We start from the raw sequence: 14,095 nt of genomic DNA, 5'->3' as shown, positions 1-14,095 counted from the left end.
TACTCATAAATCAAATATAATATATAATACATAATAACACTATAGTGCAGACAGACAGAAATACATAAGAAGATGCTAATGTATAGTTCAAACACAGATACGTGTGTGCATTCATGCAGACATATTCATACAAACACATGTTCATCTATTTACTGCTTTATTCTATGTTATGCAGGAAATAAAGGTTCTTTAGGGCCTCCAGGACCACCTGGTAATAAGGATTCATGTAAAGGTAGTTTACCTGGACCTAGGGGAGAACCAGGACCAGATGGTTATCCAGGACATCGAGGTCAGTGTATATTGAAGTCATGTAAATGTAACTTTCAACTCCAGAGGGACAATGAATGCAGAAGGTGAAAGTTAGCAGAGGATGAAATGTTGAAATCTTCCCCATTCAACACTGTCCAACGCATTTAGACAGTGTCTTGCTATAGGGAATAAAGTATTTTTCACTTTTCACTTTTGCTCTCTACCTCTCTTTTGTTCTGTCTCTCTCCCAGGACCTAATAGCTCCCCCGGTGAGAAGGGGAACCCAGGTTTGCCAGGGTTTGGTAGCCCTGGTGTCCCTGGTGAACCTGGTATCCGTGGCCCATCAGTGCCAGGTCCACCTGGGTTCACTGGACCAAAAGGGATCAAGGGACAAAACAGCCTGCCTGGTCAACCAGGTTTGGCATCTGATGTTTAAATAAACTTTTCGACTGACTTAGAATACATTTTGGTATTCGCTGCCTCAATCATGGGCTATATAGGAAAACTTCCATTATATTGTAGAATATTGTATGTATTTATAGACCTACAGAGTGTTTCACTTGCATTTCTTCAGGACTGAGAGGAGACCCTGGACCAGATGGGTTACCAGGATATGTAATAGATGGGTTGCCTGGAATTATTGGACCACCAGGCCAAATAGGTAACACACACTAACACACACACACACACACACACACACACACACGCACACGCGCGCACACACGCGCACACACACACGCACACAGACACACACACACACACACACACACACACACACACACACACACACACACACACACACACAAACACACACACACCCCTTAACAGACAAGGAGATCACTGTACAGTATATCAACTACATGTTTACAGTAACATATAAAGGTACATTAAGAAAGTTACAAAGTCTGGCGTCCAATCTGAAACAAATGTTAGTGAATCATTGTAGTTGTAGTTTTTCTGCATCATTTTGAGACAGGATGTGTACGGGACGTTCACAGTTATAATAGAGTTACTGTGATGTCCCCGTGACTGTTTACAGGTGCCCCCGGCCCAGATGGAGCCAGAGGTTCCTGGGGTCGACCAGGCATGAAGGGCGAACCAGGTTTGGTAGGTCCTCCAGGCCCCTCACCACCATTAGACTTCGTGGGGCCCCCAGGGGAGCCTGGCAATCCGGGTAAGCTTTGCAATGCATTCTTTTCTGTCATTCAGTGCGAGAGTGCATGTGAAGTCATAAATACAGTCTTTGCAAGGCTTCCTGTTATACAGTTAAGTATAGCCTATGAGATGGTGATAGTTTTCTAACTCTAGCTGTACTTTCTCAGGTTACCTTGGTCTGTCTGGTGCCCGTGGAGATACTGGAAGTATTGGGCCAAAAGGGCAGAGAGGGCTAGATGGAGCACCAGGGGGTCCTGGACAACCAGGTTTGAAATAAGCTCCATATTTGAAACAAGAAAATGTGTCAGTATTTTTGTTTTTGAAACTGCATTTGTGCTGTGTGCCTATTTTTGTCCAGGTCCCCCAGGTGATCCAGGTGTTAATGGACTCTCAGAAGGAAGTCAAGGACCTGCTGGATCTCCAGGGGACCCAGGAGTCAGGGGGCCTCCAGGTAAGTCCCAAAGTTTAGTTTAAGGCCAAACACACATATTGTTTTCATACAAATTCACATTTTTACTTGACTTTTTTATGGAATGGTTGGACTGTACCCCTGTGTTTAGTCTAGACCACCTAAAGCGAGACCAAGTGATTACCAAGACCAGAGTATATCGTGACCGAGACAAGACCAAGACCAGACCAAACAACTGAAACATACAGTATATACACAACTAGCTAATATGTTTAGCTAATATTCGCTTAATCACTTTGTGCGAGGGTTGAAAACATTTCTGGAGAGTTTTGGTACAGAGGCAGATTAATAACTTTAGCTAGCTAGATTCGCTAGCATCACTTACACTTAGCTTACTTTTCTTTATGCTTCCTTACTTAGTGCAGATGAAAAATGAAGCTTTGTCGGTTAGCGTATCATCAGCGTATCAGAATTTACACACTGCTGTGTGTTTTCTTTTAGATGTTGTTTTGCAAATAAACTCTTTAAAAAAATATAATAAATAAAATATAATAAATAAAAAGTTATTACCGATTATTTGGCTGACATCTCCCAGACAGCCAGAGCTTCTCCTGTCAACTACATTTACTTTGGGAGTGTGTGTTAAGGGGGGCGGGGAACGGGGGTTAACAGTAACACATTTCAAACTAGAAATGAGTCAATTGGTTGCATTTGAAACAGGAAGTTTTACATCCAATCACAGTAATGATGTTAACACATACATTAGACGATACACAGGCAATTTAGTGATATCCCTGCAGTTGTGGTCTTGACCGGTCATGAAATTAAAATCCAGAGTCATCTTCATCCGAGACCGAGACAAGGACGAGTAAAAATGTGGTGGATTCCGAGACGAGACCGAGACCTTCAGAAAGTGGTCTTGAGACCAAGACCGATCTCGAGTACTACAGAGCTGCTGTACGCTGTACTGCAGCTGTAGATATCAAGGTATCTTTTAATGTATCTTACTGAAAATAACTGTTTGGTTTAAACCCTCACAGGCCCAACGGGAACAAAAGGAAATCGAGGAATCTCTGGAGGGCCAGGTCGCGATGGTGCATCAGGTCCAACTGGTAACAAAGGAGTTAAGGGAGAGCCAAACTACTATGGATATGGACTGCCTGGACCAGTAGGACAAAAGGTGCAGAAATGACCGATGTAAAGAGGATTTGTAACTGATGCAGCAGAGCAGAGTATAATCAAGTGAAATACTAAAATGTGTGTAGATTTAAAGCTATGTGTTAATTATAAATAATAATACATTCTCATTATTTCCTCTTTATTGTTCCTTCTGTGCTCAGGGTGAACCAGGATCAACCAATACTAATGTGAGGAAAGGTCAGAAAGGTGAAGGTGGTTCTTTTGGAGCTCTGGGTTTACCAGGACGCCGTGGAGCAAAAGGAAATCCAGGGCCTGTTGGACAAAATGGTAACTACCACTTATCACAAAAATAAGGCAATTTATAATTGTTGTATGTTTTGCTCACACTCGGTGAACCTCTCACCCCTCTCCTGTCCCCACCCTGCTATTCCAGGTTCACCAGGCTATCAAGGGCTTAAAGGTTCAGATGGGCCTCCAGGAAGCAAAGGACAGCTAGGACCCAACGGATGGCCAGGTAAAGGCCTTTGGAGTGCTATAAATACTATACTTAAAAAGGAAACCTTACATTTAACTAAAACAATGAACACCAATTTCTGAAAGTGCTGCCTACTACGTTACCTTTACTTTAATCACTTTTGAAAGCAAGGAACTTGAATCTGTATTGTGTTTTCACTGCACTATTTTATTTGTTTTTCTTTGAAATTTGACCCCAGCCTTACTTTTTTCACATCTGTTTGCCTCAGGTGACCCAGGCCTGCCGGGTGTCAGGGGTTATCCAGGTCCTAAAGGCAATCAGGGCTGGGATGGGATCCCTGGCCCACCAGGGCAGAAAGGCGACACTAGTAAGGGGAAAGGTCCTGTAGGGCGCTATGAGCTCCTGCACATCCTGTATATATCAAACCTCCAAGTATCATACTGTATTTCTTCATGTCCAAAGCGCTGGCCTGTAGAAAAATGGCCTCTTTCATAGCTATTGGGACTTTCAAAGTAATAATTGCAGCCCAAACTCACCTCTCATTCCATCTCCTCTCTGTAGACATCATGGGAGGGACGCCTGGTGGCCGTGGTGAAACAGGTCAACAAGGTGAGTCTCAGGTAAATAACATAATCCTTTTCAAGATTTTTGTAAACATCCTACTTGTGTCAGTTTCCTTCATTTTAAAAAGACATTTGTATTTTCATACTTGGCACATTTGGAAAATGTTCTGCAATTTGTCTTTTACCAAAGATGACTGCCTTGCCTTAGAACATTTTGTGCATTTGGTGAAAGACTTTTTCGCACTGGACTTGGATAGACCTCAGAATTATGGTCTGGGTTTTGCACTTAAACAGACAATGACTTCCCTGCTGTACTCACCAGATATTAAAGCAATGATCCCTACATACTAGAAGTCTCGAATAATAAGATGGGTTCAACATATCACATAAAGTGTTTTATTATATTGGCTTAATTAGGCTCTTTGTTTGTTAATGTGTTCATATGTATAATATCAAACAATACATGAGGTTGCAGAGTTTTGTTTTACATATCATGTACATTCTTTCATGACTGCTTCATAAATACCTTCTAGAATTTGAAGAGGAAATGCCACCTATCCATGTATAGCTCTTCACTATTTGCATCATTGTGATTTTTGACTAAATAAACAATAATAAATCTATCTAATATCTTAAATCTTTTCCAAAATGGTGTAAATATAGAAAGAGACTGTATTGTTTTCTGTTTTGACCAACCAAAAAAACCTACATTGTTCACTGCTGATTAGTACTGTTGTTGGCACGTTTTTATGGAACCCACGCAACTTCTAGGAGGGACCCGCCCTTCAATAGCAATCACACGCTACTATTGGCCAGGCATCCATGCTCACGCAAGGTAACGGAACACGATTTGTTCAGGTCCTATCCCCTGACCAGTCGGCTAGCCTAACCTTAACTACTCAAGGTCAATGTCTAACCCCAACCAATCAGGCTGCTTCGTAGGGTGGGACTTGCCTAGAAGTTTCGTGGGATCCGTAATACGCATTGTTGACATTAGTGCACGTCTATATTTGTGCACTGTAGGTCCCCCCGGGAACCCTGGTCCCCCTGGCTTGCCTGTTACAGGGAGTCCTGGACCAATAGGTGACAGAGGATTTCCAGGTTCACCTGGGACCTCTGGTCCGATTGGACTACCAGGAAGTGAAGGGGCTTGTCTTCCTGGATTAAAAGGAGACTACGGCCGTCCTGGCACTCATGGTAGCCCAGGTGAAGATGTACTGCTCACATTCCTTTTCTGAAAGTGACACTAAATCAGACCACAATCTCAGGACTCATGAGCTCATTATGCATGATAGAACACTTCTTAGGTGCATGAGCAGTGCGATATAACCTGATATTCTGGTTTAGCTTTTTTTCCCTAATGTACAAATATATTACTTAAGTGGTTTAAGTCCAAAAGATATTTTGACATATTTGTTCCTTATTTTCCTTATTTGCTTCCCAATTGTCACATATATATATATATATATATATATATATATATATATATATATATATATATATTCATTATACTAAAATGACTCTCTTTATATGTAGGATATCCTGGCCCACCTGGCCGTCCAGGTCCCACAGTGCCTGGGTTAAAAGGAGACAGAGGGGACCCAGGTCTTACAGGAGGCAGAGGCAGTAGTGGACCCCGTGGAGATCCAGGCCCTCAAGGACCACCTGTACGCAAGCCTACTTGTTATTTAACTGTCTATACAAAGGAGAATTAAGAATCAAGTCCAACGTTCTGCATTCACATTTGTATCCAACAAAGGAGATGTGATTTTCAATTCAAGCAAAGGTTTTTTTGGATGCTGAAAATGAACACAGCACTCATTTAAAAATGACATAATCTTTTTAAACGCTGTCTTTTCTTTCAACAAAATAACCAAGATGGGACTACTTTTAAGCATCATCTGCAGTTACATCACAACTGAAGCTGAGTCTTCAAAATCTGGCTGCACTACTCCAAGTCTAACCTTTGACCTTTCTTTTGTTTCATTTGCCTCCCCAGGGTCCAAGAGGTAGACCTGGAGGCCCGGGACCAAGAGGTGATTCTGGTCCTCCTGGAGTCCATGGGCCCCCTGGTAATCAATCATTTCAACTTTAGTCTATAGATTAGGGTTTCTCGTTGAATTCTTCCCCAGAAAATGGCGGATCTGTCACTAGAGAAGAGTAGTACTCTACAATTGAGTTATGTTCCCACAACTGAGGAATACAAATGGGACGGAGAATAACATGGACAGAGATACAATAGATGTATGAGGATTCATTTCACTTTCTTCTTTGAAATCCGATAAAATGGAATGTATGCAATAGGGTGTGATGAAAAGCTAATTCCCTTCAAATCTAGTTATGACCTGTGTGTTTAAGGTGGCAAGGGAGACCCTGGATACATCCCAGGTCCACCGGGTCCACCTGGGATGAAAGGTTTTCCTGGACGACCAGGTGCGGCAAAAGTTTGTCTTACTACTGTTCAAAGTAACCAGGAATAATACTGAGCCCTGTTATTATCTTCCAGACTAAAACCACTTCTACATCGTAACAGACAATCAGCAGAAATACAATACTCTACCCATCACTGTCAGCCAACCTGTCCAGCAATACTGTCACTGTTAGCACACGATTGGCATTTACTAATCCTAGACAAGATCAGCCACAGCCCACAGGTATTATATATTTTGGGAAGTAGCTTTCTAAATGCTCCTACTCTTTTACTACAGGCTTCAAAGGTGAGCCAACAATTGGCCAGGTGATATATAAACCAGGACCTCCTGGCTCACCTGGTCCCACTGGCGATCGAGGAGCCCCAGGGAGCACTGGACCATCAGGACCAATAGGCCAACCAGGTCCAGCATTTGATCTCAACTCTGTCTATGCATTGATTATAAGATGTGCTGCTGTTTTGCCAAGGATACTGCACCTCATTTCCCTCTGAGGCTGACACCGGCAACCTCACCCTATGTCATATGTCATATTTAATATCTCCAGATCAATGCAGTGCAGAGACTTTCTTTTTTTTCTTTTTTTAAAGCAGAGCAATGCGCCGTTTCAATGAGGTCCTCCATGCGATTTTAGGCCATCCAGAAGCCTTTTAATCCAGCATGGCTTTACTGTGTCGTTGTAAAATAAATAAATAATTATGAATCCAAAGATCAAGTCACGTAATCTCTACATCGCTTCAAGCTAGCCTCATTCTTTTTAGCTAACACCAGGGCCTTTCCAATGAGGGGTTCAGTGCAATTGTAGCCCTTCCTGAAGCTTAGTAATCCGGCCTGAAACTTCAGAGACTTTTCAGAAATTTTGCACAATAATTCCAGAGCGATAAATCCATGATTGAACATTTATTTAGTCATCTGTTCGTATGAAAATGTTTTGTTTACTGTTAGCCACTGCCATCTTGAGTTCTGACTGCTGACTGTGTTGACCAATCACATGAAGTCATGTCAGGAGACAGGCAGCTTGCTCAGCCAATAGATAACCCTAACCTCATACAAGCAGGAAGGCCTTGCAATAGTGTGCGTGTATTGCAGGCAGAGCTGCAGGTCACTCAGGAAGCCCTGGATGTGTATGAGTGTGATTTGGCTTACTAGCTCTCATAGCAGACAGGAAATGCAATGGAGAGAGCACAACGTTTTGGATAAAAGTGTATGGTCTTTTCTGGGATAAAATCTAAATAGTTTTACATTTGTGTTAGTTACAGAGTTTATTTTTGTTTCCCCCAATTGCCGAAATGTGGGAGAACAATTTCCAAAAGCCAAAACTTGTTGTTCTTATTGTTACTTATTGTTCTGTGTCATTTCAATACATTTCTGTGAGGTTCAATTTCCGTTCAGTTTTTTCTTTTGTATTTGTAGTCATATAACAATTTATACATTCATGTGACATCCTTGCAGCATACATATCCTGCTAGCCAAGGTTCTCCTGAATTTGATTGTGCATCACAGGGTTGAGGTTATACAAGCATTATTACACAAGGTAGACCAGGTGAACCAAAGATTGGGGAAAAAAAGTAGACCCTGTACTATTCCATTAACAAATACATTAACACTTAATGTCATATGTATTGTGATGTCATTTTGCTAAATGGACGATTTATCTCTTGCTTCGCCAAGCTGGTTTTCTTTACACTGCGTGACAATAAATATTTCTGTCCTAGGTCAGCCAGGTGTCAAAGGACAGCCTGGTGCCAGCCCGGATGGCCAGCCAGGATTTACTGGCCGCAAAGGAGACAAAGGAAGAGCAGGACTGCCAGGTGTGTGCATGTCTGTGGGTCGAAATGTGTGTTTGTGTGTACCGACAAGTGTTGTAGTTGAGTCACCAACTGTCGAGTCCAAGTCAAGTATCGAGTCCCCAGTGTTTGAGTCTAAGTCCGAGTCACCAAAGGAGAGTCTGAGGCTAGTCCAAGTCGAGTCACGAGTCCAGAGAATAGCAACTCGAGTCAGACTCAAGTCCAATTCCAGGACTGCCTTATACACATACAAGGACTCCGAAACTTTATCCAACTTCATGAATGCTCAAGTCAGATTTTATAAATCCTCGAGTCCAAGTTTAAGTCATCAGTCGAATCACTACTCCAGAGAATAGCAACTGGAGTCCAGGACTCGAGTACTCCATCACTGGTGCAGCCAGTGAGGGATTTAGTGGAAAACCTGAACCTTGTGTCACATCCTCCAGATGAAGTCCCTACTGGCATATGAATTGCATATTGAAAACACACTCCTCCTTCCAACAGTGAGAGTTAGCAGTGACAAAGACTGTAGTACACCTCCCTACCTCCCATTTTTTAATGAATGATGTGTTTCCTCTGCAGGTCCAGTAGGCAGAATTGGAGACCCAGGCAACAAAGGTCCTCAAGGGTTGCCAGGCAGAGGTGGTCCAGATTATGTTGACAGTTTCCTAATAGCTAGACACAGTCAGAGCACCAGTGTCCCTGACTGTCCTCGTGGCACCAGCCTCATCTACTCTGGTTACTCCTTCCTCTTCATCAACGGAAATGAGAGAGCTCACGGTCAGGACCTTGGTAAGAGCATGAAAACCTTCACGAACAGAACTACTGTGCAGAGTCTGCATCTTAACAAAAACTGTGCCTTTGCGTGAGTCATTTTTCTGACACTTCTGACGCTGTCTCTCAGGCACCATGGGAAGCTGTCTCCCTCTTTTCTCCACCATGCCCTTCCTGTTCTGTGACACAGAAAGTAACTGCCGCTTCGCTTCGCGTAACGACTACTCCTACTGGTTGTCCACTGACACTCCTATTCCTGCAAACATGGTTTCCATTTCAGGGGATAGGCTGGCTTCCTACATCAGCAGGTGGGGCAGCAACATGCACATATATACACAGACTCATGTATTTTTATAAGCAAATACAAAATACTTTACTTTTTCTGTTAATTGAAATGTACATTTAGTTGTAAACTAGTTGGGGCAATATTAATATGGGTGTCTGTATGCATGTGTGGTTTAGGTGCTCAGTGTGTGAAACCACCTCCAATGTCATAGCTGTCCACAGCCAGACAACTCTGATTCCTGAGTGTCCCCGAGGTTGGGAGTCACTATGGACCGGACACTCATTTGTCATGGTAAAGAATTGTCAGTGTTTTTTCTCCTGACTCTTCTCTTATGCTATAATCCATCTCATTTTCTTCCTTTGACCTTCATCCCTTTTAGCAAACGGGTGCTGGAGCAGATGGCTCCTCCCAGCCCTTGGTTTCTCCTGGCTCATGTCTGGAAAGATTCCGCCAAGTGCCTTTCATCGAGTGTCACGGCAGGGGAACGTGTAACTACTACCCTGATTCCTATAGCTACTGGCTGGCCTCCCTAGACCCCAACAGCATGTTCAGGTAAACTGCTCCCTTCTGTGTAAACAGTCGTGGATGCATGCCATGGGAGGTGCCTCTCTTTCACAGTTTAAATCACATCTTTCACAGGGTTGATTAGGGTTAGTTAAAGTGCTCATATTATGCTCATTTTCAGGTTCATAATTGTATTTAAAGGTTATATCAGAATAGGTTTACATGGTTTAATTTTCAGAAAACACCATATATTTGTTGTACTGCACATTGCTGCAGCTCCTCTTTTCACCCTGTGTGTTGAGCTCTCTGTTTTAGCTACAGAGTGAGACATCACGCTTCTGTTCCATCTTTGTTGGGAGTTGCACATGCGCAGTACCTAGGTCAGCACTACAAGCCAGTCAGAAGCAGAGTATGAGGGCGTGCCAGACTAGCAGCTAGGCGAGCATTATAACTTGTGTTACAAAGTGACGCACGTTCGTCACGGAAGTAAAGGCTAGACTACAATAGAGCTGTTTGGAGCAGTTTGTGAACAGTGTTTCTGTTGGAGATGGTAAGTCCCTTTGGGTGTGTGTGTGTGTGTGTGTGTGTGTGTGTGTGTGTGTGTGTGTGTGTGTGTGTATGTGTGTGTTCTCTCCTGTAGTAAACCTGTTCCTCAGACAGTGAAGGGACCTTCGATACAAAGTGTCATCAGCCGCTGTCGTGTCTGCAGGAAACCATGGCAACCTTGTACAGATGACAGATGTGGGGACAATTTTTAACATCCAATTTTACTTTTTCAATGTCATTTGAAGTATGAAAATGTGAGAAATGTGAGATAAAACAGTCTTGGTTGTTTGTAGTGTGTGTTTGCCAATGACATTTGGAGGGGCTGAAATGTCATCCAATTTTCTAATACTATTATTTGATGACAACAATACATTTGGAAAACAAAATACAGCCATTTCTGCTTTTTTTCTTTTAAACAAAAAACCAAGCTGCACCCTTTTTTAAATTTCATCTTTCATTCCGAAATAGAATAATGAATGAACGAAAAAGTACACGGACCGCTGTATCTTGTAAATGTGACAGTTTCCCTTTTGAATTGGTACGTTGTTGTGTTTTAACATGCAAATATTGAGTCATTTGTGCCCTCTAAAGATTTCAGTATGTTAAATGGTGCATGGAAAAGAATAAACCTCATGACCCATACAGCCTTCAACTTTCTACATTACATTTCTAAATGAGGCGGGAGGCGGTCTCTTTGGCTTCGGGGCAAAAACTGCTCATTAAGATCTTGATAGGATATATTGTAGAATGATTAATTTTGCATTCCATCTTTCTTGTTTTGGTTTGTCGATTGGAGGGAAAGATTAAAATAAAACACAAATGAAGAGAAATAATGATTATTTTTATGGTATGTTAATCTGCCTGTTGATTCAATATGTGACCAGAGGTTTGAAAGAAGCTGTAATTAAAAGTAATACGGTAAATGTTACTATCCAGAATAGCCTCATTCCTCTTGTGATTTCAACATTTTATTTCCCTGCACTATTCACTCAGTAGAGCAATGTGTCCCTAAGGAGCAGTCATTCAAGCTCACTCATCCATACCTGTCACTGTGATCAATAGATGCAAACTCCCCATATAGCTAGATGCAAAAAAAAGGTACAGCAATGCCCTTAAACAACACTGTGTTCAAAATACTGTTGCTTTCTGGCAAGCGGATATTCCAACATATTGATTGCTCAGAGTCAGAAATAACAAGCAGCCTCATATGCTTATGTAAGGGAAGCAGCTAACACAAGTAATAACTGAAGAGGAGCTGAACCCTTTTATGGGAATTAAAAACCTGTGATGAAGTATCACACTGATTATCTAATTAATTCTTGACATTTTTGGAGCACAATCTCAACTCATTAAAAGTAGAGTTCCAACACATCTGAAAAAGCCCTGACATAACAAGCAGCCACTCCTTGAATGCCACATTAAATTAAACAAGTCTTACATGCAGACAGTTGTTGTCAGCATGGATAGAAACACTCTTGCTATAAAGTGCTCTTGGTAGCCTTCTTAACAGGATTATTCTGCTTCCGACAGTGCACTTAATAATTGTTCAGGAAGCTATATTAGGCTTCTACACCTTTATAATTGGGTTAGAAAAGCGATTTGTTGAAAGGGTGATGTGCTTCAAGGTTGTCCCCCATGTGAGAAGGACACATGTCCTTCTCACATGGGGAAGTTTTCTCCAAACGTACATGGACGAGATAAACATCTGTTCATATTTTTGCAGGTTAGCTTCACGTGTTGAAGGGTAATACTCAATTTTGAAAAAAATATATATTATAGAAATTTATTAAACACATTTAGGTCCCATTATAACATAGTTTTTTTTCCCACAATTCAGGTCAGATCTCAATCCAGAATAACTAGGTGAAGTCAATATATTCATATTATGATCATTTTATTACAGGTTTACAAGTTCTATAAAAACTACAGAGACATTGCCCGTACTCACACTGGTTACTAGGTATCTACTAATTTGAATACCACCATTCTGTATGTACTGTAGGTAAAATCCTTAAGGATCAGCTGTTAAAACTCATTACTTCCAGTCACTTGCAGTTGTTATAGGATGTTGTCCGTCCACATTTAAGCCTAATTCTATGGGGAATTGAGCTGCACCTTCATAGAGAGACATTACCTAATGCTGATCATTATTAGGTATCAGACATTAAACACAATACTTTCCTATGAGTGATCTTTTTTACTAGTTATTGGTGGCAGATGTAGCCAGTTGGAAATCATTTTTTTTAATTTAACCTGGACTGAATTATAAAGTTTAGTTTTTTGTTGTTACAACACTCCTGCCATGATGTGAATACATTTCTATGGTTGCTGGCTTGTGCTGATCATTTGAGATAAACATTGCTTATTGACACTTGCTGGAAAGATATTTTGGGCATATTTATTCAGCTTCAAACTGAATTTACAATTTTAGAAAGTCTTTTGACCCACTCTGCCTTTACACTTATCTGAATAAAAAACACTAACTTAATACCTCTTGCCTGTTAAACAATAAAACGGGATGATCCTAAAAAGAAGGATTGCTAAATCTTCAGTCCATGTAATGCAGTTGCATATTTACAGCATGTGCCATTAGGAAAATGATTACAGCCTTTGACAAATGCACCTTAACTCAGATGCAATATAACTGTTAAGTTAAACAGAGCAGAAATCTCATTAACGGGATTAACAGAGCAAATTTACAAGGGTGTAACAAAGGATAAGTTGACCTTTATGACGTCTTGATATCCCATTGTCTCTGCGCTGCCCATTGATTGAACTTTTACAGCACAGCAGGGTTAATGAAGTCATTGTTTCCCCCATGTTAGTGTCATTAATGCTTTTTTTTATCTTACATGAATGCACGATGGGCTTCACTTACAGGGATTTGCTTTTAAACAAGGAGGCAAAGGGGATCTTTCACATTTGCAAGTTATGCCAATGATAGCATCAGGATGACCTTCACTTATACAACCAGATTACAGTGTGTAACTGAAAAACCAGGGTGGCAAAAATGTCCTTATTTAGACCTTTTGTCTCACTCCGTATGCCTGCTGTAAATTACAGGGTAAATGGTTCAGTGCATTGATGGGACCAAACACAAAATTGAGGATAGTTGTCCTTACGCAAATAACCTGCACACTCCTCCCCTTTTGGGCCTATACTGTAGGTAGCGCTTTAAAAACTGTCATCTCACTGTGGCAGCGACATCAGCAGTGGATGTTGTGGTGTCTTACCAAGAAGAATTCTCTCAACAAGAAGCACACAAGCAAGATATCCCGAGTAAGGATGGCCCACATCTTTTACATTGTGGCACTTTTGTGTTTTGCATCGTGTGTTGTGGAAAATACAGAGACTGCGCAGAGATTTAAAGACCTCCACCTTCAGCAAGACTCACTGCCATGGCTCGAGGAAACACAAGACAAACAGGTGAGATGTCTTTATTTTCCCTAATGCCCTTCTCCATAATGTTCCTAATGCTTTGTACAACACAAAAATACCATCCCTTCTCCCAGCGGTTGAAACCAGGCCCCAGGGTCCAGCTATGATTACACTGCAGGCTTTAGGATGCATTTTATTAACCTTGATCAGTGAGTCATTCTGGATGCTGTCAGAGCTACCTGACCGATTACTGTCATAAGATTATCCTCAGAGCTGCACCTCTATGAAATTGCAGATTAGAGATTAAAGTACTACCACAAATTTGCATTTCCATTTCTGGCTATGAGCAACAAATGCAAAAGTTCTTTAGCATAAGATAAACTGATTTACAGTAACGTTT

The 14,095-nt window shown here is 41.4% G+C and overlaps 1 protein-coding gene across 1 annotated transcript in view; it reads left to right on the top strand.

Annotated features, from left to right (window-relative positions):
• Window positions 1-10,635, top strand: part of LOC116037284 (collagen alpha-5(IV) chain-like) — a 31,764-nt gene extending 21,129 nt beyond the window's left edge. The window contains exons 31-52 of the mRNA XM_036005689.1: window positions 176-289; window positions 501-665; window positions 824-910; window positions 1,289-1,423; window positions 1,572-1,670; window positions 1,763-1,855; window positions 2,854-2,993; window positions 3,154-3,280; window positions 3,387-3,467; window positions 3,697-3,795; window positions 3,990-4,037; window positions 5,015-5,197; window positions 5,528-5,658; window positions 5,991-6,063; window positions 6,350-6,424; window positions 6,700-6,825; window positions 8,136-8,231; window positions 8,790-8,999; window positions 9,112-9,289; window positions 9,444-9,558; window positions 9,647-9,819; window positions 10,412-10,635. Coding sequence (XP_035861582.1) covers window positions 176-289; window positions 501-665; window positions 824-910; window positions 1,289-1,423; window positions 1,572-1,670; window positions 1,763-1,855; window positions 2,854-2,993; window positions 3,154-3,280; window positions 3,387-3,467; window positions 3,697-3,795; window positions 3,990-4,037; window positions 5,015-5,197; window positions 5,528-5,658; window positions 5,991-6,063; window positions 6,350-6,424; window positions 6,700-6,825; window positions 8,136-8,231; window positions 8,790-8,999; window positions 9,112-9,289; window positions 9,444-9,558; window positions 9,647-9,819; window positions 10,412-10,529 — 2,666 coding nt within the window. The 3' untranslated portion in view covers window positions 10,530-10,635. The remainder of the gene's footprint in view (window positions 1-175; window positions 290-500; window positions 666-823; window positions 911-1,288; window positions 1,424-1,571; window positions 1,671-1,762; window positions 1,856-2,853; window positions 2,994-3,153; window positions 3,281-3,386; window positions 3,468-3,696; window positions 3,796-3,989; window positions 4,038-5,014; window positions 5,198-5,527; window positions 5,659-5,990; window positions 6,064-6,349; window positions 6,425-6,699; window positions 6,826-8,135; window positions 8,232-8,789; window positions 9,000-9,111; window positions 9,290-9,443; window positions 9,559-9,646; window positions 9,820-10,411) is intronic.
• Window positions 10,636-14,095: the final 3,460 nt, after the last annotated feature.

The sequence above is a fragment of the Sander lucioperca genome, chromosome 9 (assembly GCF_008315115.2).
Source record: "Sander lucioperca isolate FBNREF2018 chromosome 9, SLUC_FBN_1.2, whole genome shotgun sequence".
In the NCBI taxonomy this organism is placed as follows: Eukaryota; Metazoa; Chordata; class Actinopteri; order Perciformes; family Percidae; genus Sander; species Sander lucioperca.
The sequence above is the reverse complement of the archived record's forward strand: the minus strand, read 5'-3'. Positions and strand labels throughout refer to the sequence as shown.